The 27,916-nt window shown below is 35.5% G+C and overlaps 1 protein-coding gene across 2 annotated transcripts; it reads left to right on the top strand.

The window, feature by feature from the left end:
• The first annotated feature begins 92 nt into the window (after positions 1-92).
• preb (prolactin regulatory element binding) lies at positions 93-26,115 on the top strand. Of its 2 annotated transcripts, none has more exons than XM_039748443.1 (10): positions 93-181; positions 5,053-5,219; positions 7,475-7,679; positions 12,435-12,667; positions 12,985-13,065; positions 15,499-15,626; positions 15,783-15,956; positions 23,500-23,572; positions 23,700-23,859; positions 24,451-26,115. In XM_039748443.1, the coding sequence occupies exons 2-10, from the start codon at positions 5,085-5,087 to the stop codon at positions 24,543-24,545; spliced, it is 1,284 nt and encodes a 427-aa protein (XP_039604377.1). In that variant the 5' UTR covers positions 93-181; positions 5,053-5,084; the 3' UTR covers positions 24,546-26,115. The 2 variants fall into 2 exon arrangements, with proteins under 2 accessions (XP_039604377.1, XP_039604380.1); XM_039748446.1 differs by having other exon boundaries at positions 113-190.
• The last annotated feature ends 1,801 nt before the right edge of the window (positions 26,116-27,916 follow it).

Below are 27,916 nucleotides of genomic sequence, written 5' to 3' on the forward strand. Positions count from 1 at the left end.
ATGCACTCCAGCCCAAAGAACTAACATCTTTCACGTACAACGCTACTGAACGTCTGGTCGGGTCACGTGCACTAAGCACGGAGCACGTATCGTGACGTCATTATTAGTAACTCACTGAGACGCACGCGCAATGAGCTTCGCCGGTCGCAGGCGAATCGAGGAAGGAACTGAGCTGGATGAAGTAAGTTAAGTAAGCAGCTGGCACATGAAAATAAACTCTTTAAGTATGAGGAAGAGAGAATTTGCAGGGGAGAAGACAGTGTATTTACTTTAAAGTTTATTGACATATGTGAGAACTGCATTTTGACCAGAGAGGGCAGCAGCTTTACAAAGATAGATGCGAAATAATAGCAATCTCTTTTGAGTTGGCAGGAAGGCTGGCACGCTCGGAAATGCTGGAGAACAAACAATTTACTGTTCATTGAAAATGTGTATCATCCGAGTTCTTTAATGCATTCTTTCGTCCTCGAGTATATGACAAATGATGTTTAGTCAGTTGCAGTGCAATATCAGCGTTGAGTCACAATGGGGCGAGCGTAACAAAACATGACACGTCAGAAAACATTACATTGTGGCCCTGGTGCAATCAGCTGCGGACTGATGCGTATCCCGAAATCATTAAGACGAAACTACAGGCATTCACCCGGATGTGAAATTTTAGTGCTTTTCTATATCGGGCCAAGAGAAGAGAAAGTCATGATAAAAGAGGCACTACTATAATATGATCAGCCTTTAATTAATTAAATAAATCGGTGTTATGTTCACCGCGGTGCATTGTTTACTTAATGGCACTGTATCTCAAACTGGAGAGGACTTTGGTAATTACTGAATGCGGTGGTAAAATGCAATACTTTTTTAAGCCTTGCAAGATTTGATTGCAAATTTCGGGTGGGAAAAAGTCTTCTGAAACGTTTAAAAAATGCACACTGAATTTTGCAAAGTCTTCCTTGTTTCTGACGAGGATGCTGTGTAAACTAGAGCTGTTAATTATGGTTGGATGTCATTTGTTTTATGACAGCTTCTGTGTTTTTTTTTTCCTGCGTAGCAGATACATTTCATCTTTAGTATTAAAACATCTAAAACCAAACATCATACGTCGTTGTTATTGCACATTGCAAATTAGCCTTATTGTGCTTTTACTATAATTAAAACAATGAAGAGTGAAAAGTATTTAGGTAAGCAGCAATGAATGTACTGATAGCAATAATGCAATTATTTTTTACAGAAAGTAAAGGAGATTAACTTCATTACGTGAAATGGGAGGGAAAAAAGTTAAGTGTGTTTGTTTGCAATCCATTCATTTGCTGAACTGTCTTTCTAAAGTAATGAGTCGCGAAGAGTTAAAGTAAGAAATCCTCCTTGATAGGCTAGTAGTTCTTTGCAGTTAACTTGAAAATTTCTGACTGATAAATCATTCTGCCCCTCGCTCAGCCAATATCACCTAGGGATTAACACTTGGAATAGCTGATGGCAACATGCATTTAGGAAACTGAAGAGAAAAATAGGAGAATGTTTAGGAGAAGAATTTGGTTAATGATTTCTATACTTTTTAAATTTGAGAATTTTCATGATGTTGAGCTTGCCAAGTGAACAGCTGGATATTTTTTTAAATACCACTACTTAATAAGTTCTTAATGTGGTACTGTATCCATGCTAGTTTGTGGTCCATTTGCCTGTCTCAAAAATTAGGTCAAACAAAGGTAAATATTGGCTACTTTTACATTGTAAATACAGGTTGATCCAAATCGGAGCTTTAAATCAGGACCAGTTTATGATGATCATATGTGGAAGAGGCTATGTGCTACAGGTTTAAATCCAAAAATATATCCGTTGTGGTCATGTATACATCTTTATAATGTACATACAAACAGGGAGAAAGTGAAATCAAAGAGGCATTATTCATGTAGCTGTTTCTCATTTTTTGTAAAATGGTGGTTAACATCTTCTCAACCTTTTCTGCCTGCAACAGACTTAAATGTAATGTACTGAAAGAATTTTCCATTGTTGTGTAACTCCATCTTGCTCTCTGTCTTTGTCTTTAACTTCTTGCTTTTCTAAGCATCATTGCCATTTGCACCTTTTTGTAATGGAGAAAACTGTTTCCCATGAAAAGTCTGGTTTGATTTGATTGAAGTGGGAGAAGCTGTCAGATTATGTATATACCATTAGATAGATAGATAGATAGATAGACAGAATGATAGATAGATCAAACTTTATTTGTCCCCAGGGGAGGAATTTGGCATTTCACAGAAGCTCTTTAAATATATAAATATGTAAATATTGTAGATTGATACCTAAGTATAGATGCACACAACACACACATGCTACAGTCTGAACACAAACCAGAATGACTAAAAAAGATGAACATTTAAAAGAAAGAAAACTTCTGACTTTGCAGTCACAGTTAGACATTTTCAGGCATATTGCTGTTGGTATAAAGGAACCCCATAAGTTTTTCTTGACACTTTTCTGTTGAATAATTTGTTGGCTGAAAATCCTCAGTGTTAGTGTATCAGAGAGAGGATGTGCAGCATTATTCATAGGGGTCCAGTGTGTGTCCTATAACTGAGCCTGCCCATTTAATTAGCTTGTTACTCCCTTGTAGTATTGTTACGAGCCTAGCACACCATACAGTGCATCCGGAAAGTATTCACAGCACATCACTTTTTCCACATTTTGTTATGTTACAGCCTTATTCCAAAATGGATTAAATTAATTTTTTTTCCTAAGAATTCTACACACAACACCGCATAATGACAACATCAAAAAAGTTTACTTGAGGTTTTTGCTAATTTATTAAAAATAAAAAAATTGAGAAAGCACATGTACATAAGTATTCACAGCCTTTGCCATGAAGCTCAAAATTGAGCTCCGGTGCATCCTGTTTCCTCTGATCATCCTTGAGATGTTTCTGCAGCTTAATTGGAGTCCACTTGTGGTAAATTCAGTTGATTGGACATGATTTGGAAAGGCACACATCTGTCTATATAAGGTCCCACAGTTGACAGTTCATTTTAGAGCACAAACCAAGCATGAAGTCAAAGGAATTGTCTGCAGACCTCCGAGACAGGATTGTCTCGAGGCACAAATCTGGGGAAGGTTACAGCAAAATGTCTGCTGCTTTGAAGGTCCCAATGAGCACAGTGGCCTCCATCATCCGTAAGTGGAAGAAGTTCTAAACCACCAGGACTCTTCCTAAAGCTGGCCGGCCATCTAAACTGAGCGATTGGGGGGAGAAGGGCCTTGGTCAGGGAGGTGACTAAGAACCCAATGGTCACTCTGTCAGAGCTCCAGAGGTCCTCTGTGGAGAGAGGAGAACCTTCCAGAAGGACAACCATCTCTGCAGCAATCCACCAATCAGGCCTGTATGGTAGAGTGGCCAGACGGAAGCCACTCCTTAGTTAAAGGCACATGGCAACCCGCCTGGAGTTTGCCAAAAGTCATCTGAAGGACTCTCAGACCATGAGAAACAAAATTCTCTGGTCTGATGAGACAAAGATTGAACTCTTTGGCGTGAATGCCAGGTGTCACGTTTGGAGGAAACCAGGCACCGCTCATCACCATCCCTACAGTGACGCATGGTGGTGGCAGCATCATGCTGTGGGGATGTTTTTCAGCGGCAGGAACTGGGAGACTAGTTAGGATAAAGGGAAAGATGACTACAGCGATGTACAGAGACATCCTGGATGAAAACCTGCTCCAGAGCGCTCTTGACCTCAGACTGGGGCGACGGTTCATCTTTCAGCAGGATAACGACCCTAAGCACACAGCCAAGATATCAAAGGAGTGGCTTCAGGACAACTCTGTGAATGTCCTTGAGTGGCCCAGCCAGAGCCCAGACTTGAATCTGATTGAACATCTCTGGAGAGATCTTAAAATGGCTGTGCACTGACGCTTCCCATCCAACCTGATGGAGCTTGAGAGGTGCTGCAAAGATGAATGGGCGAAACTGGCCAAGGATAGGTGTGCCAAGCTTATGGCATCATATTCAAAAAGACTTGAGGCTGTAATTGCTGCCAAAGGTGCATCGACAAAGTATTGAGCAAAGGCTGTGAATACTTATCCATCCATCCATCCTCTTCCGCTTATCCGAGGTCGGGTCGCAGGGGCAGCAGCTTAAGCAGAGAGGCCCAGACTTCCCTCTCCCCGGCCACTTCTTCCAGCTCTTCTGGGAGAATCCCAAGGCGTTCCCATGCCAGCCGGGAGACATAGTCCCTCCAGCGTGTCCTGGGTCTTTCCCGGGGCCTCCTCCCGGTTGGACGTGCCCGGAACACCTCACCAGGGAGGCATCTAGGAGGCATCCTGATCAGATTCCTGAGCCACCTCATCTGACTCCTCTCGATGCGGAGGAGCAATTTGCAAAAACCTCAAGCAAACTTTTTTCATGTTGTCATTATGGGGTGTTGCATGTAGAATTCTGAGGAAAAAAATGAATTTAATCCATTTTGGAATAAGGCTGTAACATAACAAAATGTGGAAAAAGTGATGTGCTGTGAATACTTTCCGGATGCACTGTAGCTTAGAATATTGCAGTGGCCGTCACAGAGTTGTAGACATGAAAGATGTCAGTTCCTACATTTAAAGGAATGCAGACCTTTAAGGAAAAAGATGCTGCTCTGCCCTCTCTTATATAGTTTATTTGTGTTATGAGACTAGTCCAACCTGTGATTGCTGTGGACCCCCAAGAACATGTTGGAGAACATCACCCCTGTATTCACTCGCTGGATAATGACTGGACAAAGAGGCTGTTTGATATGGTGAAAGTCAATAATCATCTTAATAATAAAAAGCAGTTTTTGTATAGTAAGAGCATAGGTTTAGTATAATAAGAATGAATTACAGGACATGCACACAATGATAAAATAATTGTTCCACTGCACTCTAGATGAGAGACTCAAATTTTCAGGTTGTTGTTGATCATGAGTTTAAGGATAGTAGCAAAGATTAATGAAATATTTTAAAGTGATCTGAGGTTGATTGAGACAGTGAAGCATTTTAATGTGATTTCATGAAGAAAATTCACAACATAATAATACATTATTTTTTCCACAGACTACAGCTTTATTTTCACCAGTATAATTAAAATGGGAAGGCAGAAGACTCCAGACCTGTATCGTGCTCCATTTCCCCTTTACACTGTGCGAGTACATCGTGATACTGGGTTAGTCATTACTGCTGGAGGAGGTGGTGCAGTCAAGACTGGGATCAAGAATGGGGTGGTAAGTCTAACTAGTGGCACTGCCTTGGTAATTAAGAATGTGTAAATAAGTGTATGCAAACTAAATCAGTTGACTAATTTCTAAAATAGTTGGATAAAATGAATGTATATTTTACCTGAAGTCTTTATTTAATTTGCATGATGAAAAATCTGAGAAAATAACAGATTCAACCAAAAAACATTTTTTCAGCATTGACAAATAATTTTGAAAGATATAATCTCATACTTATTTATTTAGGTACAGTGATTAGCATTGCCTTCTCCTAGATGCGGTTTCCCATGTTCAGCTATTGCACCTGATGGTTGTCAGTTTAAGGGTGTTATGCATTCTATCCATGTCTTTGTGGGGTTTTCTCTTGATACTCTATATTTTCACTGATATCCTCAAAGACCTGCATATTTTAAGTTTATTATGGGTACCATTTTTGCATGAACATGACTATGCCTTCCCTATATGGACTTGCCTCTGTCAGAGTTATTTCCTGTCTTGCACCAGATGAAACTGGAATAGATTCCAGCGCCACACAAATGTAAATTGCAAGTGGGATGAACTACTTAGGGTCCTTTACCCATACTTCTTGTCAATCTGATGTTTAAAGTGATAAAATCCTTCTCCTGTGTTGTGTTGCTTTTTTCTAATGATAAATTCCTCTACTTCACTATTGTTTCTGGCTACTGAATGTATAGTATATTGTAACCAGTGGTTGTAAAGTACTGTTAATTAGTGAATGTGTTCAAGTGATACTAATGGTGTATGGGGTAGAATGTAGTTCTCCAAAGAGTATACCATGATACACTCAAAGCAAGAAGCCCTTGTTATAATTTCTTCTTACTATTTAATGTATAAATGTCCTAAAATATGTCAGTGTTCATTACCGTTTAGAAAAATATAACACTTTATATGAATACAGGATTAAATTTGGTGCTGTATTTTGTAGGGTGCACCTGGTCTCTGAAAAAGTTATTTATTTTTTTTAAATCTTAGAACTTTATTTGTCCCTAAGGAGAAATTTGGCTTCTTCCTTAAAAAAATAGTACATAAAGTAAATAAATAAATATTAACACACACATACAGTTTGGACTGAACACACACCAGAATGACTATAAAGCAAGAAAATTAAAAATAAAGAAAATGTTCTGACTTGGCTGTCACAGTCCCTGTGAGACATTATGCAGATGTATTGCTGTTGGTATAAAGAAGCCCCAGTAGTGTTTCATGACACACTTCTGATGAATAATTCATTGACTGAAAGTACTGAGTATGAAGTGTATCAGAGATGGGATGTGCACCATTGTTCATAATGGCACTCAGTTTTGTTTTAATTTTCTCCATTGGTAGCTAAAAATACTATACATACACATATCCCAAAACAGAAGGGGGAAGGACATAACACTTTCACATTAGAGTAAAATAGCTCTTAGCTTGACTTTTGAAGCTGACTAAATATCTTCAAACAAATAATTGCTTAGGCCCAGGATGGTAACATGTCATCAGGGCAAGAGTCTCTGGTATAACAGAATCATAGAAAAACTAATCTTCTGGCATGTTACTGAGGTCTTGACTCTTCATCTGTGTCCGTGTGTCTTGGTTTGGAAAAATTCGATCTGTTAAGAGCTACAATAGACAGGCTGCAAGCATCGGGGTGTTTTTGCTTCTACTTAATCACCTTATTAGTTAAAAACATATGTCCAGTAAATAATGCAGTTATCCTAGATACCACTCTTTTAGGTTCTTGGTTAGATACACAGTTTTGTGCATGGTATTTAGCTCTGGGTCTTCTATAGTTTGTTTCTAAATTTTTACATTTGAAAGAGGCCCCATAGCTACTGTATTGCTTACGTTTCCCAATAAAAGCTAAAATAGTTTCTGGTGAGTGGATTAATGCAAGATAGATATGCAGTGCCCTCGATAATGTTTGGGACAAGGGCACATTTTCCTTTGAATTTACCCCTCTGTTCCGGAGTTTAAAATTACAAATAAAACAGTTCAGATGTGATTAAAGTGCACATTACAGATTTTAATTTAGCTGTATTTGCATAATTTTTGGCCACACCATGTAGAAATGACAACACTTTTTATACATCTAACATTATCTTAAAGCATTATGGAGGGCACTGTATGTGTAGATGCAGCAAAATCACAAGTGTTTGCATAACCATTTAAAGCATACTGTACTTCACATTGAGTGTACTGATTATTTTTGCTACACAGTATAGTTACCAGTCTGCTGAATGTTTAATGTCTCTCTTCCTTAGCATTTCCTGCGTCTTGAATGTGTAGGGGGACATGTAACTGCATCGCTTGCTCACTCCTTTGACACAGACACACATCCCACAATGAATATGGAACTTGGGGCTGATGTCATTGCAGCAGGACAGGATGCAAACTGTTGCTTGTTACGATTTAAAGAAGTTACTAGTAAAGAAGAACCAAATAAGGAGTCTCCTGCGAAGAAAGGAGGTAAGTGAATTCTGTGGAAAGTGCTAGTTTATTTTAGCAAAATATGCAGATTATCCTTAAACCATAGTTGAAGAAGGGTTGTGCCTTTGGATTACTGGTGATGTTTTTTGGTTTTAGATCAACTAGTTGTCCTGCTATCAGAACTGGAAATTAATTGGAATTAATAGGAAACTAAAAAAAAACTCCACAGTGGATTAATAAAGATTTAAAAAAGAAGTTGCAAAGGAAAAAACTGCTTTGTAAGGCATATAAGACTAATGACTGCAAAGTGAATCGTATGAGAACATGAGAGCAACCATTAAGAAGGATATCAGGGAGGCTAAAAGACAGTTGGAGAGGAATATAGCAGATTAGGCGAAAGAAGACCCTAAGAGAATCTTTCAGTATTTTAGTAGTAAAAGAACAGTCAAGGAGAAATAGTAAAGGGGAATTAAAAGATACAGACAATGAAATAGCAGATGCCCTAAACTTACATTTTTCTGAGGTGTTTACAAGTGAGCAAGTGCATAACCTCCCAGAGGTAAAGACGACTACTAAGGAGGTACTGAGGGATTTGGAAATTATAGAGGGAGAAGTGCTGCTCAGATTAAATAAACTGAAATCAAACAAATCACCAGGACCAGATAATATTTATCCTCCTGTTCTTAAGGAGGCTAGTGAGTACATATATAAACCCTTGACACATTTTTAGGAAGTCACTGAGTACTGGAGAGATTCCAAAGGACTGGAAAATGGCAAATATCATCCTATTATATAAAAAGGGTGACAGGGCAGATCCAAACAACTATAGGCCAGTAAACTTGCACCACAGCAAAATTAATGGAATGAATTATTAAGGATAATGGCAAGGACAGGAGTTATTCTGAACAGTCAGCATGGGTTCAGAAGAGGGAGGTCGTGTTTTACTAACATGCTGGAATTCTATGAGGTGGCAACAAAAGGACACGATCAAAGTGGAGCATATGATATTATTCATCTGGAATTTCAGAAAGCATTTGATAAGGTGCCACCTGAGAGGTTGGGCATCAAATTAAAAGAAGTGGGAGTTCAGGGTGATGTTTTTAGATGGGTGGAGAATTGGCATAGACACAGGAAGCAGAGGGTGATGGTGCGAGGAACTTCATCAGAACTGAGGTCCCACACTGAGTGGTGTTCCACGGGGTCAGAGCTAGGGCCACTGCTATTTTTAATATACAGTATATATAAATGATTTAGATAGGAATATAAGTAACAAGCTGGTTAAGTTTACAGATTATACCATGATAGAATGGATTAGCAGATAATTTGGAATCCGTTATATCATTACAGAAGGACTTGGATAGCATACAGGCTTGGGCAGATTTGTGGCAGATGAAATTTAATGTCAATAATTGTAAAGTATTACACATAGGAAGTAAAAATGTTAGGTTTGAATACACAATGGGAGGTCGGAAAATCGAGAGTACACCTTATGAGAAGGATTTAGGAGTCATAGTGGACTCTAAGCTATTGACTTCCCGACAGTGTTCAGGAAGCCATTAAGAGGGCAAACAGAATGTTAGGTTATATAGCACGATGTGTGGAGTACAAGTCCAAGGAGGTTATGCTCAACCTTTATAATGCACTGGTGAGGCCTCATCTGTAGTACTGTGTGCAGTTTTGGTCTCCAGGCTACAAAAAGGACATAGCAGCGCTAGAAAAGGTCCAGAGAAGAGCGACTAGGCTGATTCCAGGGTTGAATTATGAGGAAAGATTAAAAGAGCTGAGCCTATACAGTTAAAACAAAAGAAGATTAAGAGGTGACATGATTGACATGTTTAAAATTATGAAGGGAATTCATACAGTGGATCGAGACTGTTATTTTAAAATGAGTTCATCAAGAACACGGGGACACAGTTGGAAACTTGTTAGGGGTAAATTTTGCACAAACATTAGGAAGTTTTTCTTTACACAAAGAACGATAGACACTTGGAATAAGCTACCAAGTAGTGTGGTAGACAGCAAGACGTTAGGGACTTTCAAAACTTGACTCAATGTTTTTTTGGAAGAAATAAGTGGATAGGACTGGCTAGCTTTGTTGGGCTGAATGGCCTGTTCTCGTCTAGAGTGTTCTAATGTTCAAACTGTGAGGAAGGCCATTGTACGGTATGAAAAAGACTGACAAACAATGTTCATCACAATTTGGGAATTATATCAAGAAGTCAGTCAGTCAGTCAGTCAGGCAGTCAGTCATCGTCCAATCTGCTGTATCCTAACACAGGGTCACGGGGGTCTGCTGGAGCCAAACCCAGCCAGCACAGGGCACATGGCAGGAACAAACCTCGGGCAGGGCACCAGCCCACCCACACACCAAGAACACAGTATGGACAATTTAGGATCGCCAATGCACCTAACCTGCATGTCTTTGGACTGTGCTAGGAAACCGGAGCACCCGGAGGAAACCCACGCAGGCACGGGGAGAACATGCAAACTCCACGCAGGGAGGACCTGGGAAGCTAATCCAGGTCTCCTTACTGCGAGGCAGCAGCGCTACCACTGTGCCGCCCCCAAGAAGAAGTCATCTTCTCTTAAAAAAACATTTAGTCCATGCACAAACACATGTACACAGCACTTATACAACGTGATACCTACTTTATAGTATGGTGGATAGAGCATTATGGGGTAGTCAAATATTCAGCTGGGACTAAAACAGTTGGCAACCTGGAAAGAGGCTCCAGAGAAGGCAAAATATAGTCCAAACTTTGACAAAAACAAGCTGTTTAATATAGGAAAGTTTAAATTGTGAAGCAAGTTTAATTTTCAGTATGACAGTGACTCTAGGCTCATAGCCATAAAGCTGCAGTGGGGTGACTGAAGTGCATAAAGGTTAATGGTGCAAAATGACCTAGGCACAGCCTTGTCCTAAATCCTATTTAAAATAATTCACTAAAAGGGTGTAACCATTTGGTGGTATCCCCTCAGTTTGATAGATACTGAGAAGTTCTGCAAGAGGGAAATTGTAAAAAAAGAAATAGTAATAATTTTCTTCAATTAAACACATTTTTGTTTTAATTAAAAAAAAACAAACCTTCTTATTCATTTCAACCCATTTTAATGTTTTACTTTTAAAATAAGGAATATCTGTCATTACATATATTCTTGATTCATGCCAGGTTAAGCAATCTTCTCTTATGTATGTATTAACTCTGTGTACTATTTGTCATTTGACTGATGCCAGTGGTATCGTGCTTAAATGTTCACACCTCTTGCAATTTTATTGGCTATTTATGTAATAGTGATGATACAACTGATCAGTTGCTGACCTAAATTGGCTTATTATTAAGCCTTCAAAAACATGTGATCAGTAAAAAAAATATTTTCAGCATCTGCTTTTCTAAGCTTTACAGCAATTTAATTGTAATGCTCATTTTACAGGGAGTTGAGCTTAAGCAAATGTCCTTTTTTATGCTATGAATGTTCTGTGTAGAGAGAGCAATGAAGCATAGAGAGGACTAAAATATTAACCTTTACATTAAAGAAAGTGTAGAAATAAAATTTTAAAAAAGGAATTGGGAGTCATCGTGTACAATTTGACTAGTGGCGAGAGAAGCACCTCCAATGAATTCAGACCTTTTTATTTTGTCATTTAATAAGAAAGACACTGTTTTTCTGGGTTTAGACGGTCACTGACCTTGTGTTTAGTACAGCAGCTCACATTTTCAATTAGAAAAAGAAAAGATGTGAATTTGAAATCGCTGCTTAGTAAACAATAGGATTGTTAACTTAAAAGCAAAGTTTACTATAAACTTGCTAAGCATATTAGAATTGTAATGTCTTTAAAATATCTTGCAAAAAATTAATAGATTTGAGGCTTTGGTAAGAAACAACTATGCATAATTAAAATGGTCCATAATCCATATTTAAGAATTAGAAATGTCTAGCTGAAACACTGTAAAAAATAAGGTATAGTGAAAGTGTATTTTAGCAGCAAAAATGCTGTAGTGCAATTAATGATTAAAATTATCAAAAATTAAAGTGCATGTATATTTAGATTTAAGCAGTGTTAAGTGAACGAATGTATGAGAATGTATATATATTTTTTGTTAAACAAATGGTGAAAACTACTTTTTTAAAATTTCTTCTCTACTTATCTAAACAAATTATTTTAGTATTTTTATGGTTATTGAATTACGGTAATAAGCCTACGGAATATGATTTTGTCAATAAAATGAACTGGTAACACCTGAGTTAACACTTTAGTATCGGACATAAGGTTTTTACTAATCATAATCTGTATCAGAAGCAGACAGTTCAGTAACATGAAATTAGTGATTAGCATTGGCCCAAAAATTCATTATTGTAGCATCCCAAATCTGTAACTGTATTTTCTAATTGAAATTACTGCACTGATCCTGAATCTACTTTATTGTAATTTCATACTTTTAATTTGAATATGCTAATAGTTTTTTTTAATAATGCAGACTGACATCCATTTAATAATGCAGAATTCTGTCAGTGTAGATTAACAAATATTGTATGATCCTTTATATCGGCAATTTGAAACTTATTCATATTTGCACCTTCTGATTGTATGCTCGGTGAAAAGCACTATGTAAAATAAAGATTGATAGGTAACATTTTTTCTTCCATATAGAATGATGCCAATAGTTTGATAAAGGGAATCTAAATAAGATCTGTAATTTACTTTTTTCACAGCCATTGCCTGTTTAAAAAAGACTGAATGAAAACAGTAAGAATAACAGTTCTGTTATTCTGTTTCTTTCTTTTGTCTGTAAGCTGCCAATAACCAGGGACCTAGAAAGAGGAAGCCTGGAGGTAGCCATTCTGGTGCTACAGAAAGCAATGGAGGTAAAACTTTAAAGGACACCACAACTCAGATTGCTGTGGAAAAGTTACAGGAGGTGCAGACAGACTTCAGCTCAGAGGGATTGCAGAAAGCATTACGTTTTAGTTCAGATCTCAGTCTTCTGGTGACAGGTGGTGCCGATGGACACATTCGTGTCTGGGAGGTGAGTAAACAAGCTCTCAAGGTGTCTTTTGGTAATTTGGGTGTGTTGTGCTGTGTGTTTTTTTTTTCCTGGAAGGATATTAGATCTGACTTTTTTACAGTGTTTTTATTTCATTTTTTTCTCCAGGGTGGAGAGGTATAATGTAGATCTACAGTATGGCTTATGTATTTGTGGAGATGATTGATTTCAGTTCATTTCTGACAATTTTCAGTGCACAAGTGTTCTGCAGACCTGGTTGTTTCATTCGTGTAATGAAAAGAATTCAAATTTACTAGAATTGGAAAAGGTACATTAAAGTATTCTCAATTTACATACAGTATCCTACTATGACGAAGAAGTTAGATTTTAAAGCACATGAAGGTGAAATTGAAGATTTGGACATCAGCCCAAACAAAAAGGTATGACTTCCAGTTTTCTTTTCCTTGTTACGTATGAGGCAAAAATGTATAACCTCATAAATATAGGATGCACAAAGCTAAAATAGGGGTCTATTTTGGGCATGGTGTCAGTTCCATATAGAAAGATGTCATGTTACAAGTATTTGCTTTCACTTTCAACTCTGAATTATGACGTCATAGTCTGAATACTTACAACTGCATGTACTGGATACATTCTCGTTGGATTTTTTAAGATAACATAAAAATATTAGTACTACTGAATATTTTTGATCCCTACATTTTCTTTTTAATAAATGGAAAGGACTGAATTGACACAGCCACTGTTCCAGCATGCAATCAGTCAAGTTTCTGTTGTTCAGAAACAAGCCTGAATAACAGACCAATCTCTATATGTTCAGATACTGGGTCATACTCTTGCCACACCTTTCATATTTAGGATTCCTTTGCAGACAAAATATCAGAGGTAAACTCTGTATTTAATTAAAATTTAATATGGCCTGGTCTATTTGTTTCAATTTTTGATTAACTTAATAGTGTTACATAGAGAAACACCAATAGAAACATGCTTGAGTAGATATTTCAGTGTGCTTAGATCAACATTTTGAGTGATGTTCATAATCCTGACCTATTATTGGATGACAGTAACTAATTACAATTATATTGATAACAAGTATGTTTAATAGGCTAACTTCCTAAGTTAAATGGTGTTTCCCGGGTAAGTAAGCAGAAAGGTAAAATGTAATTGCAAAGTATATATTACAGAATTTTATTATCTTCAAACTTGCTTCATATACACATCATTACTCTTCACCCTGGAAACCTTCTCTTCATATAATCTTGGCTTTATTGTCCTGGTGCAAAGGATTCCAAATTGCAATAAATAACTCTGGAGACAGTAAGGCCAGGGCGGGGCAGTTGGTACACAAAATCTTTGACTCTGACTTCAACTCAGATTCCTCAATTTATGGCACCTCTGACTCAGACTCATCTCTTTGTAAATAAAGCCAATTTATAGTACCAGTAAAGGTTTTGCAGTCACCCAGATATTTTAATTTTTTTAGATAGAAACTGATAATGTTTTTATCAAGATACCATTAAATTGATTTTAAAAATATAGCCAAGGCATTACTAGTGTGTATAATGACTATTACTGCTTGAAATGACTGATTTCTAATTTAGTCTTCACATATGGTACAAAGCTCCGAAATCAGCAGCAATTCCACCAGTGTCCAAATGGTAAACTCCCTTAGCTTATCGTTTAGTTAGTAATGTGGAACTCTACCTCTAATGCCAGAATTGTGTTTTCCCAGATGACACTGGTATTTGGCGTGTATTTAAAAAAAGACCACTACTGAGGACCGGTAATGCGTCCGTTTCCCAAACAGATTCTGATGTCATTATCCTCTTATGCTGTTGTCAGTGTCGGCCGTACTCCTCTTTTTCTGTACCAGTTAAATCCAGGTTGCCCTCTTCTCTCAAGACTTCCAGGAAATAATGGCCATAATATACACTAGTAATGACTTGACTATATTTTTAAATCAATGTAATGGTAATTAGATGAAAAAGTTACAGGTTTCTATGAAAAAATGACAATTTTGGGGTGATCCCAAACTTTAGAACTTTACTATATTTACTATGTTGACTGAAATAAAGCATTTTATTTCTGCCAGCATGAATCATTGGACAACTTTTTAGCAGTCTAACCTGTTGAAGTTTGAGTTTAAGGGCTTTAGTGATGCTGTTGTGGTTTTTTTTATATCATTTAGTTACAGACATTGAGTAGCATTAAACAAAAGATAAAACTTATAAAATTAAAAAGAAGGTATATTCTTTATCAAAAAGCTATGAGAAAAATAGTTTATGTGAATTAGAATATCTGAAATTAGAAATGTGAACACATAATTCACATACAGTCAGAGTCAGTACATTTTTACTGACTCTGACACCCATAACCCAGTAATTGCTTCTTACCATGACTCCAATGCTCTGTATATGACTGCAACTGGAATTGCTTGGGGGCCATGCAAAAAATAGTGAGGGGAATGCCTGATTAAAGAAAAAATTAAATGTAATGGATGGGATTTGAAACTGGATTTCTTGGTTAAAAGGCAAGTGTGCAAATTAGCATATCACAATCTTAACCAGTATAGTACTATTTCTGTGTTGATATAGGTCACACTGTAGTGTTTCTTGCTGCTTACGCTGACCCCAACCCACTCCTTGAAAGTTACTTTTATAAAACTGACCTATGGTGAGAAGTGCCAAGACAATGACAGTTTTTCAAGTCGATGGCTTACAAAACAAAGCTATGCATAAAGAATGAACAAACAAATGAAGATTATGCTTTATAGCTATAAAGAGGAGAAAAGCATTATATACTTTACAATTTTTCTGTGTTTACTTAACAATTTTTACTGTAATTTTATCTTATAGGAGTTGGTAACAGTTGGGAGAGACTTTACCTGCTATGTGTGGAAGAATGACCAACTAGTAACAGGACTACACTGGAATGAAAACTTGCCTGGTATACCAGATAAAATGTACCGATACCAGGCTTGCAGGTAAATGTTATTTCATTTTTCTTTTGATAAATTACTATAAAAGATAAAACAAAGTTAAACATTGTTCCACTGTTATTTTCTTCAGCTATGTAAAATATTATACATGACACAAAGCCAATAAAGTAAAGTAATCAATTTCCTTCCTAATATGTTTAGATTTGGGAGAGTAGAAGATAACAAGGAGGCACTGCGTCTCTACACCATCCAGGTCCCAAATAAAAGGGACCGTAAGCCTCCTCCCTGTTACATCACAAAATGGGATGGCAGAACCTTTCTACCACTTCTTACACAGACCTGTGGGAATGAAGTCATATCATGTTTAGCGATCAGGTAATGGTAATAACTCTAGTGACAAATTGGTGTTTTTTTAAATGCTTCTGGCTACATAATGTTGTGTAGGCTCAATGACTTGTTGGCTAATAACTTAAAATTTAAACCATGCATTCAAGCAGTCTGCCTGGCGTTTGGTGATATTACCTAATCTTCCTTCTAAAATGCCAAAATATGTGTTTTTGAATGTTGCATTCTTCATGCATTTGTATGTTTGATATAGTGCTAACTATAAAGAAAGTGTACAGTTCAGACGTAGAACTTGCTGCAGGAGGTGGCAGACTATATCCTGCAGGTGGCTGCAACATGTTACTTCATCTGGGAACAGGGACACGGACACGTACTGTATGTTGTAAGTTATAAAGATATATAAAGAAACAAAAACAAATGTGTTCTGTTTTCAGTGGCAGGATCATATTTCTATATCTTAGCACCAATAATCCAGTTTGCAAAATTGTTTGTGTTGTTACTTTAAATTTGTAGGATGTTGGAAGACTAAAAACATTGAATTTCCTTTTTCTTATATACTTTCTTTATGCTTAATGTAAACACAGATTCTGACCTGTAAAAAAGTAGTTACTAGGAGATTCATTTGACAACTATGAAAGATTAGCCGTCACGGTTCCATTTATTCTGCATTTTGTTTTACTTTATTATACCAAACCTTTAAAATAATACATACTTTACATTTTGTTCGGACTTCAGTGTAATTTACAGGTGACTCCTTCACGTTTGTTGCAAGGGTTTGGGGAAGGCCCCTGTGTATGTTAAAATTCATGAATAATACTTTGGTCCCCCTAAGATACAGAGAGACATACCATATGGTTAGGCAAGTGGACCTGTTTTAAACAGATTGAGTTTTAATACTATTTTTATTTAGATAGCATTCACATTTCTTAATATTGTAATGGCAGTGAAAAGTTGGATAAGCCCACGATTAGTCTCTCATTGTATTAGACAGTATAATATTACAAGAAGCAGAAGTGCCTATGAAAAAGCAAACTTGCAATGATGAGCAATCCTTTTAAGGACAGAGAGTCACGTTAAAGAGCCCTTTAAAGAACAAAGGATCCATGCTAGAACTCGGTGCTGGTGGTACATCAGTGTCTGGAGTGGGACAAAAAAGAAAATCCATCTGACTTGGAAAAGTGCTGAGTACAGTGAAGCCCTATAATGGACTCCTTTTGGCTCTTCAAAGGAGTTGCTGGAGAGTGCTGAGATCTGGGATCTTTAGTGCTGCTTGCTGCATTAGTGGGGAGCAGGGGAGGGATGGTCTGTGACACAGTGGCAGTGCTCCGGACTCATGGAGCTGAGAAAAAATGTGGCAGATCAAGTTGTCACTGACTCCAGGCAAGTCGTGTGAAGCAGAGATGTTGGTAAATCTGTGCAGGCTGAGGATGAGGCAGATTGCAGGGGCATTACAGAGCAACTGTTTTGGGAGAGTCTCAAAGCTGTAATACAGATCTGGAGTAGTGTTTGCAATGTCAGTTCAGTTAATGAAAACTGACAAGAGACCAGTACATCTGCAGCCTCACACAAGGAGATTCGCCTGCTTACTTGCAATTGACATATCACTCTACAGATGCATGGTTTCTAACACCTATGCTGCTCAGCCTTACACTTGTTTGTTTTTTTTTTAACAAGCAATAATAACTTCATATTAAAGATATAACACTAACATATTCAATAAAACTAATGTGTATATATGATTTTATGTGATACAAACGATTTTTAGTGTTGTATATTTTTGGCTTAAGCAGGTCTTTGAGTTTCTGTGATCTTTGGGCAAGCTTGAAAATTATTGCAATTTAATTGTTCATGGCCAACTTGCAAATAACAGAAGCCATGAGTATCAAGATTGCAAATGTGGAGGGGCTACAGTAAATAGTAATACAGATGATTCTTCAAAACGTTGAGGATTGTATTGTTTCTCCACAAATCTCTCATAAAAACATGTTAAAGGGATGGCTGGAAAGTGAAATAAGTTTATTATTCCATGTTCAGAATGATGCACAGCAAATAATTGTAACATTATTTAAGTATACAAATGCTTAGCAACACCACATGATAGTAACATTAACAACAATATTATACTTTATAGGAACAACAAAAGAAATAAAATAAATTTCTTATAGTCCATAAATATTATGGGTTATATGGGAATAATGGTTTTCAACAAAAGATTCACTCTCCAATGAATGATGGTAAACTAGTCAAAAGGCTCTCAGCAGTTAAAAGTAAAGAATACAGCCCTATTGGCAAAGGCTTCTGGACTGGGATGATAGCTTAACATCTTTGGGAGGCCCTTTTTCTAAAGAGTCACTCTGTATTTGCTTCAGTTGATCCATTAATGAAAGGCAGGAATTTACTCCACTGGACTGGAACATTGTTTATTACAGCTTCTGTCTGTGTGATGTCCGTAACAGGCTTTTTGAAAGGAATCTCCTTCCACTAACTACTACTTCTGGTTTTAGAAATTCTCACTTCTACCACACCTTCGGTCAGCTAGCAGTTCTTTAGTAAAGCACCCTCATCACTCATTAGCTTGAAGCAAAAAAACTTAAAGGTTGAGGCTTCCTCAATTTTGTGTTAGAAGACTGCACATTCATTTTTGCCAGCGTGGTTCAATCCGATTTACCAGCAAAAATAAATATGCCACCAATACACATTGGTTATTTGTGCAGACATCATTGACTTGGGTCCCAATTTAACTACCTCTCACTGTTCTTATAAGTTTTGATTCTTACAAAGTCTGTTACCTTTAAAATGGAAATTACTGTAACTCTGGGGCTTATAAATATACAACTTGAGGACTCAAAAAAGAACAGTACTGAGACACAAGAAGAGAATTATAACCATAATAACAGCAGAGCCATACTGAGATGAATACAAATTTTCAGATTCAAATTCAGTTATATTTCTCACATGAATATTACTAAAAAAATGGAAAGCAAACATTGATAATACAAAAATTTTCATTGAAAATTGAAAAGATTTCTGAGGCATATCACTGTCATTGAATATGCTTAGTGTGAAGATTAATTATAGAATTAGATCAGTATTCAAGTTGAAGTTATTTCTTCACAATCATGGTATATATTTCTTTGGCCACATACAACTGTGTTCTAAATTGAAGTGTTATTTATTATAAAAAATAAAAGGTACACAAGTCCACAGGTGAATGAAAAAGCCTTAAAACTTACTGAATATGTCCATTTTTCAAGTCAACATGTTGTCAAGTGTGTATATTGCAAAACAACGTATCAGTGTTTTTTTAGGAAGAGTAACAGAAAAATACAAGCAAAACATTGTTGTGACATTCAGCCATTTTAAAAGGAGTTTGTGCACTTTACTCTGCCACTTGTGTTCCTCCACGGCATCTTTCACGACCAGGGGCATGGATTCACCAATGAAAATCACTCTGCCACTGTCTTTATTAACCTTATTGAGTGTTGGTGCCCAGATGTTAACTGTGGTCTCTGTTCTGTAAATGACTAGGCAATAACAACTGAAAAGTCACATGATCGCCTATTCTTTCAACATAAAGAAACTTATTTCATTATTTTCAATAGATATATTTTGTTGCCACTAGATTGATAATATATGCATGTTCTTCAGTGAGAGAGAATATTGTAATGACCCTTTGCGAGATGGAGGAATGTGATTAGCCACTTAATGCCAACTGCAGGTGAGGGGCTCTAAAATAGACTTTCTGTTTTCTTCAGTAGCCACTTCCACCATATGGCAACCCAAACTCCCAATTGTTTTGTCCTTTTGTCTGCTCATGCAAACCACCTGGCTCCTCCTTATTCAGCTCAGCTGAGGTCAGAGGCAAGCCATATGCCACTCTTTTTTCCTTGATTCCTTGCAGGTGGCAATGCATCAGGACTAATGGACTCTAGCAGTTGAAAGACTCATCCATAGTGCTTGTGAAGAGATGTGTCGGTACCACCACCACCACCACCTACGGAGCTCCATTTATACTAGCTTCTTAAGGTAGTGCAGCACTGACATTCCTGCCTCATAGAGCCTAGAGTTTTACGTATTCTTCCCATGTATTTATAGATTGATTGGTATCCGAGAATGTTGGTTTACATACACAAACATATTTTAAGTAAGAATGACTCATCATGTGTTAAAAAAATCAATAGGTGGTTTATATTGATTCAGTATGCTTTATCGTACACTGTGATTTTGTAATTTATTTTACTGTAAATGTGCTAAACACACCATGAAAACTGCAATGTGCAGATGGCTTAGCACTTTAAAAAATCTAAGGCATTTATTAAAGATAAAGTGCAATGTAATCAATTCACTTCAGATTTATTGTTATTTGTGCAAAGTGCAATGAAACTCTTAAGTTTTCTTTTAATGATGTTGCCACTTAGCATGGCAATTTATTCTATCCTCAAGCAAAATAGTCACAAGAATGTGTGAAAAAAAATTATTATTATTATATAGTTTTGTTATCACAAGGATGCCTTATAAACATGAAAGGCATATTTTCATAAATCCAAACTTTTTTTGCTTCTTAGTGGACATATTTGTTAGGTTTTAAGGCTATTTTATTAACTTATGCAACCTTTAGCCATGTTGTATGCTGCAAGAACAGACAAGGAATTTTAATGCTTTACTCTAAAGCACAGTTTTATGTAGGAAATTAATATATACAGTGATTATGAAGAAATAACTTCAACTTGAAAAATACCGACCGTATCCTTTAAGATGAGATCAATAGCTTTTTCTTTATAATGGGTCAGCATGAGGATATGATGATTTTTGAAAGTATAAAGTAGTATGAATGATCACTTACCTTGGTCAATTCATGGCTCCATATATGGAATAAAGCAACAGAATAAAGGAATACAGTACATTAAAAAATAATTAATTGATGCAGTTTATTTTATCTTCTGAATGAATTCTAAAATTGCTCAGTATATTCTGGTTTTCATGTAACTGATTTATAAACTACAAAAGGTTGAGTCGTGTAGCTAAATTATTCTTAAAAATGTATGCACCAAATGTATTTATGCTGTTGACAGGATAAACCTTAGTGAAGATTTTGGTGAACTGTCAAGTTTGAAATGGTTAATACTGCTGACTGGCATCATGCTGAACACTGAAGTGTGCTGTATATAGTAGATTGAAGTTTTCCAAGCTTCTTTAATGTTAAAAGAAATCATTTTGTCCTCGCCAAGGCATGTTAAACTAAATACAAAATATTCTTTACAGATTTACTGTAGATTTAATATATGCCATAACAGTGAACACACAATGATGCACCAACCAGTACATGACAGCTGAAACAGTCTTCAACATACAACACTGCAATGGCTCTATATGCCCCCCAAAATATAGTCACATCCTTGCACTTCACCAACTTTGTTTTTTTTTTTCTCCAATGTTTTCTTTTCTCTTATATGTGTCTTTGCTGTCAGTCATTTTAGTTTGAGTGATTCACAGGTTGCTTTCATGAGAAATATTAATTATATCATACACCATGGAAACAAAATGGTGCTGTATATAGGCTACATCTCAGATCTCATATTACCGCACTAAATAGTACACTAAAAAAGAATGTCACTCACGAAAGAATTCAAACTAGGCTAATTTTACTATATAATTTTGTGACATCACAAATGTGTCACGACTCAAAGGTCATGACCCATAGTTTAAAAAACTTCAACTCAAACTCAACACTCTTTTTATGCTTTCTTTATAGCCACACCAGCTTTTTTCAGTTCCCATTCAAATCTATCTTATCTTAGTTAGAGGCAATTTTTAATGTTGTTATAGACAATGTCCTTTTTTTGTGTATTTCCATGCAGACTTCCCACATGTTCTGAACCCATTTCATTATTTTGAAAAACATGCTGGTCCACAAATGGAGAAAATGAATCATGTATCATAAAATATTTTTTTTATTGCTAAGCTTTCGACTCCTATCAACAAAAACACATATGCCATGATTATTGGCACCCCTTGAAATTCTTATGAACAAATAAAAATAAGGTTGGAGAATATAGAACAGGGAATCTAAGACCTCTTTACAGTATCTCTTCACGTTATCCACGATTCTAGGTTCTCTCTTGTGCATTTTCCTAATTGCTCACCCCACAGATATTCAATTGGGTTTAAGTCCAGGTTATCAGATGGCCATGGCAGAAGCTTGATTTTGGGTTTTTTTTTTTAAAAACCTCTTTTGTGTTGATTTAGACATATGTTTTGGGTAATTGTTTGGCTGTAAGATCGAACGATGACCCAGTTTTAGTTTCATGGCAGAGGCAGATTTAAAATTTCATTGTGTTTCATGGAGTCCAGGATGCCATGTACCCTAACAAGGTCCTCATGGCCTGTGGAGGAGAAACATCCACAAAACATCATGGAGATGTCCACCATACTTGACAGTGTGGCTCAGGTTCTTTTTGGTATAGTCAACCCTCTTTTTACTCCAAACCCACCTTGAGTGTTTGTAGCTAAAAAGCTCATTTTTTGTTTTTTCTGACAATAGAACATGGCTACAAAGTTCTGGTAACGTCTAGTAAGTTCCAGGCTTTTTTCTGGCATGCCCTCCATATAATCTGTTTTTATGGAGGGGGCATTTGATGAACGTTTTGGAGAACAGAAATGTGTAAAGCGTCCCCAAGATATTACTTTTTTCTGTAGTGATAGTGATTCTTAGTTTCGATTTTTTTTTTAAACTCATTTACTGTCCTGCTTACTGTCCGTTGGGACAAAATAAACTTGGGTCCTCTTCCAGGCAAGTCAGTAACATTTCAAATAGATCTGAAGTTTTTTAAGTATTGTCCTAATTGGTTATGTGGCCATTTTTGGGCAAGTAGTAATTTTTTTTATAGCCACCTCTAACTTAAGAAGGTCAACACACTTTTCTCTCATTTGAATTATGTGTTCTCCGATTTTTTTTTTCAATGTTGATGAATGAATAAGGGAATTTAGCCTATATGCCACCTCATACTTATATCCCAGTGAAACAGGAAGTCATGGATTACTGCTTGAAATCAGATATAAATGGGAAGAAATGCTTCAGTTAGAGAGTTAGTGCCAATAATATTGGCACATGTGGTTTTGCTAAAAATAATTATTTCCTGATGAAGGATTATTTTTTCTCAGAATAAATTTACTTCAATTAAATGTTGTATTTGTTTCATTTTTGTCAGTGCGAGATTAAGCTAATTCACCAAAAGGTGTTTATTTTTTCTCCCCCTATATATATATATATATATATATATATATATATATATATATATATATATATATATATATATATATATATATATATATTCTTGCCAGTATAAGATAAATTGGCTTCTTGTGTGACAGAAGAGTATCATACTCCCTACATCAAGTTACCAATTACTTAGATTTATGTAGCTGCTGAAAAAACAACTTTTTTGTTTTTATTTTCTAATCCTATTCCTTGATCACTACTTCTGCTTGTAACTGCTAAAATGTGTGTCATATTCTGCAGAAAAATAAAAGCATTGAACTGTTTAGTCCTGTTTAATATGTTTTTATTTTACAGTGACTATGGAACTTTTCTTGGTTTGGGAACTGTGACAGGATCAGTAGCAATTTATATTTCCTTTTCATTACAGGTATTTAGAAATTTTCATACATTCATATATTTTAAATTTTTTGAGTTTTGTCACATTATTTTAAATGTATTCAGGTCAATTTTGAGATTAAAATATTTCACAGCTGTTCATGCTGTTTTATTTATAGAGGTTATACTATGTAAAGGAGGCCCATGGAATTGTAGTCACAGACTTGGCTTTTATACCAGAAACAAAATCTAGTCGGCAGCTTATTGGAGAAAACGAAGCAGTGATGTTAAGTGTAGCTGTTGACAGTCGTTGCAAATTACATTCTCTCCCAAACCGAAGTAAGTTACTTGTTTTTTTGCGTAAAAATTTATTTTTGAGAGTTACAGGAAATATATGTAATTTGCTTATATATGTTGTCAAAAGAGATTTTCTTTAACATAAAATGTGCATAAAACTAATTTGGACAATATAAAAGATAAAAGATATAAAAGAAAATGCCTGTACAATATTTCAGTTCTATTAATTAAGCATAGTATGTGCACAGTTATACAGCTATAATGCAAAGATATTAAAAATTATTTTCCTACCTAGTTTGAGGAAAATAATCAGTGCACCAATTCTTTTTTTTTTTTTTTTCTTCAAACCATTTTCTGCTTTCTTATTATATAATGTAGACACCAACCTTTATCTTTTTTGCTTCTTATAATTGTTCATAAGTATATTTATACTTTTGTAAAACTGTGGGATATTCTCAACAATACATACAATTCTTAACAATACTCCCAAGTTTCTGGATTATAGTTTATTTTTTTATTTTTTAAAAATGTAAGCAGTCAGTATTTCAGACATTTACAAACAATAAAGCTTTATACTGTGGGGGAAAAATGCAAAAAATCTCCTGATTGACACTGTATCTTTTCTTCTTGCAGGATCATTTCCTATCTGGTTTGTTCTCCTCATCTGTGCCCTTATGATTGTTGCTTCAGTTCTTTTTCTACAGTATGCCTTTCCGGGGTTTATTTAAGATGAAAATATAACAATTAAATGGTTAGGAGGTACCATTACCCTACTTTGTCAGTATATTTTTATTTTATGACGCTGAAATCATATCTTTCATAAATAGTGCTAAGGTAGTGTGATTTATCTGGAAAAGCTCAATCATTACTGGTAACAGTTCAGAACTGTGCAACTTTGATTATGTTCTTCTACTTGACTTAACATTTGAAATATTAACACAATTTACTGTTAAGACAGAATGTTCAACATTCTTGTAATCAACATAGCTTAAAAATGCACAAAACTCAAATATTAAAATTTATGTAAACAAAGTGCTGTAGTACATATGAGTACCAATTTAGTTCACCACCACGCTGATTGGTTCAAATACTGGATATTTTTGAATTGTGTACTGAAAATCTGTGAAAAGGAAATGTTTATTAATCTATTTAAATCCTCAAATATTATAGGAGTTGCAGCTACCAACCAGTCCTAAAGAAATGTAAAGTGTTCAGTTATGAATTAAGTTTTCATTGGTATCTGAAAGATGGACGTTTAACTCGAAAAATACTAGCCACAGCAGGGAGCAGAGTGTAAGGTTGTTATGTGCATTCTCTTGTAAATTTTAAGATGACTTTTTAAATAACAGATGTTAACTTTAAAATATATATGTATAATTGTAAATTATTAAAGTAATATAATCATTTTTAACTGGTTTGACATTATCTGTATTATATTTTGCATCAAATACAGTTTACAATGCCACTATACTTTGCTTGACAAAAATTTAAAAAATAGTATTTACTGTACACGTTTTAACATATTGAAAAAGGCATAGTTACTTTAGGAAATTTCTAACAGATACTAACAATTAAAATGCCACTGTACAATAAATTGATATGGTATATGTTTTTAAAAAAGCATGATTTATTACGAGTTAGAATTATCATGGTTTGTTTTGTACAAATTAATGTTGCCTCCATAAAAGTGAAGGATATAAATAGCATTTCTTTAAAAACCATTACATCTTTATTGTAGTTTTTTAATTTCTGTGCGAGATTTTAAGTTTCTGCGGGATTTCTATTTCAAGTAATATGAGCCCAGTAAAATTAATATATGAAAATAGATTTATTATAATTTGAAGTAATTATTCATCATGCAGCATTTAGCATAGTTTTTTTGGATTTTAGGCATAGTTTAATTATGCTTTTAAAGTCATCTGTGTTCTTGAGCATGTTAACTTTGTTTTGTTCACAGAAATATCCAGGAAGTACATTAATCAGGACATAGTTTTATTGCTTACTTTTTCAAAAGTTTTTTTTTTTTTTAAGTAATCCTTTGCATGCCTCATTGTAACATTCGACAAAATGTTAAGAAAGCTGTGGATATTTATCTTTACAAAATAATTATATTGAACAATTTGCCAGATCATAGAATCTTATACTCGGACCTTTCCCAGTAGGGGATAGATATAAGGCAGCAGTAGCCAGCTGTTAGAGTTGGTTATTTCTTTTATGCAACTATGCATATACATTTAATGAACTTGAAAATGATTTTTCTCTGAGTCTACAATGTTAATAAAATTACTTTCCTTTTCACTGTGTTGTTTGGATTTGTGGCTGAATTTTTATATAAAACATCTTGCACATTTTTTACTTGTTAGCCCTCAAAATTACCACTCTGTTTATTTGTAATCAAATGTTGTATTAATGGCTTGTGTTTGGAGTTGCATTTTATCTTTGTGTGATAGATAAGCAGAGAGACATACTGGCTAAGGATCTTTGACTGTATGTGTCAGTGCTTTTGAAAAGCTGCTTGGAAGCAAGGTAGAATTGATTTAAAAGTGAATGTAGAAAAGCACTTAAACCCGTATTCAGGTGCTGCTTCACAGTGACACTTTAAACAAGTATAACTGATTTATGTGCTATGACTGTGAGGTGACGTTTGACTGAGAAGCCCTGAATGAGGATAAAAAAAATCCCCAACTCCAAAATAAAAACATAGCTTCTTAGTAATGTACATTATTTAGCAAGTCATTGATTTGCTGTGTTAGTGATATTTAAATTTTTAAATAGTTAAAACAACACAGCATATTGTCAATTATGTACAGTGTGATTTGACTTTGATTCCTGTTCTTCAGAAACATGCTGTAAAGGTGGAGTTTTGAGTGGAACAGGAGTAGCTCCATAATAGCAATTAAAGATTCAAACACCTTTACAAGAGTCAACCTTAAGCATATAAATTACCGTTTCATTCCAACTCACAAATGTATAGTAACAATTTGTGGTGTGCTGCATGCAATCTTTCCCATTGGGAAAAAAAAGTTATTCTTTTTCTAATTTTCAAATTTAATTTCACAATTTCTTACCCTGTAAGAGTGTGTGCAGTATTAGTCTTAGTTATGTATTTTCCTGATACCTGAATGGGTAGAAACCACAGAATGCTAATGCTGTACTTTCCTTTTAACAAGAACTGCTAAATTCACTGTGACTGATACAGTTAGGTCAGCAATGAGAGTCATAAATAACAAAAAGCTTTTATCACTTTATTTTTGCTTAATGTTTTGTAAATGGTTTCTTTTTCATAGGATGCGGGAGTGATTAAGAGTCGGGAGTACTCCTCAGATCTGAAGTGTTTCTTCTCTTGTGTTTTGTAGTTATTCAATTTATGCATACCAATTCCAGTCTTGGAAACCCTAATTACAGCTTCAGTTCTTACCAGTCATTAATTTGTCTATAACACAAATTACAGTACTAGTTACTTAAAGTATACTCTGGTTGTTATAAAATAGAACACGTTTTCTATTATCTTTCCTAGTTAAGTAAAGCTTTTCAAAAAGACTAGTCCAAAGAGGCAAATTAATTAACTGACAATGCTAATTTCATAATCCTGGAGCCTATAATGGAGAAAATAGGCTGGGAAAATTAATATATAGAATTGTCTTTGGTGTGGCATAATGGCTTAGTAAGTCCTTCCACAGTGTAAAAGGGAACTCATTTCTTCACCTGCTGTTTTTCTTTTCAGCATCTTTAAGAAAAGAATATTCTGTTTAGAAGTGGGAGAGCAGTAAAGTTTGGTTGTGTGTTTAAGGGGTATTTATGTTATTTGGCAAGTCTAAATTATGCCAGTATGAGTGAGTGCATGTTTGTGTCATGTCCAGATGGCTTACATTCAGTGCTGCCAGGATTGCTCCTCATGCCCCACTAATTACATTAAACAAATTCAGAAAACTAATACAGTAGATCAATGCATTTCTCAAACAGGGCCTTTTCTGGACATGTCATCTGAAGGGTTCCAGCCTGACCAGTGATTTTATTCTTAAACAGATTTGAATGTTAAGCAACATTTCTTGTTAATTCAGGAGTGTAGGCACAATGGGAGCAATACTGATAAAATATA

The sequence above is a fragment of the Polypterus senegalus genome, chromosome 3, assembly GCF_016835505.1.
Source record: "Polypterus senegalus isolate Bchr_013 chromosome 3, ASM1683550v1, whole genome shotgun sequence".
Lineage (NCBI taxonomy): Eukaryota > Metazoa > Chordata > Cladistia > Polypteriformes > Polypteridae > Polypterus > Polypterus senegalus.

Coding starts and splice junctions, on each gene's coding strand:
- preb (XM_039748443.1), top strand. CDS start 5,085: ATGGGAAGGCAGAAGACTCCAGACCTGTATCGTGCTCCATTTCCCCTT. Junction 15,627..15,782: donor TACCGATACCAGGCTTGCAG/GTAAATGTTATT, acceptor TAATATGTTTAG/ATTTGGGAGAGTAGAAGATA. Junction 23,860..24,450: donor ACATTCTCTCCCAAACCGAA/GTAAGTTACTTG, acceptor TTCTTCTTGCAG/GATCATTTCCTATCTGGTTT.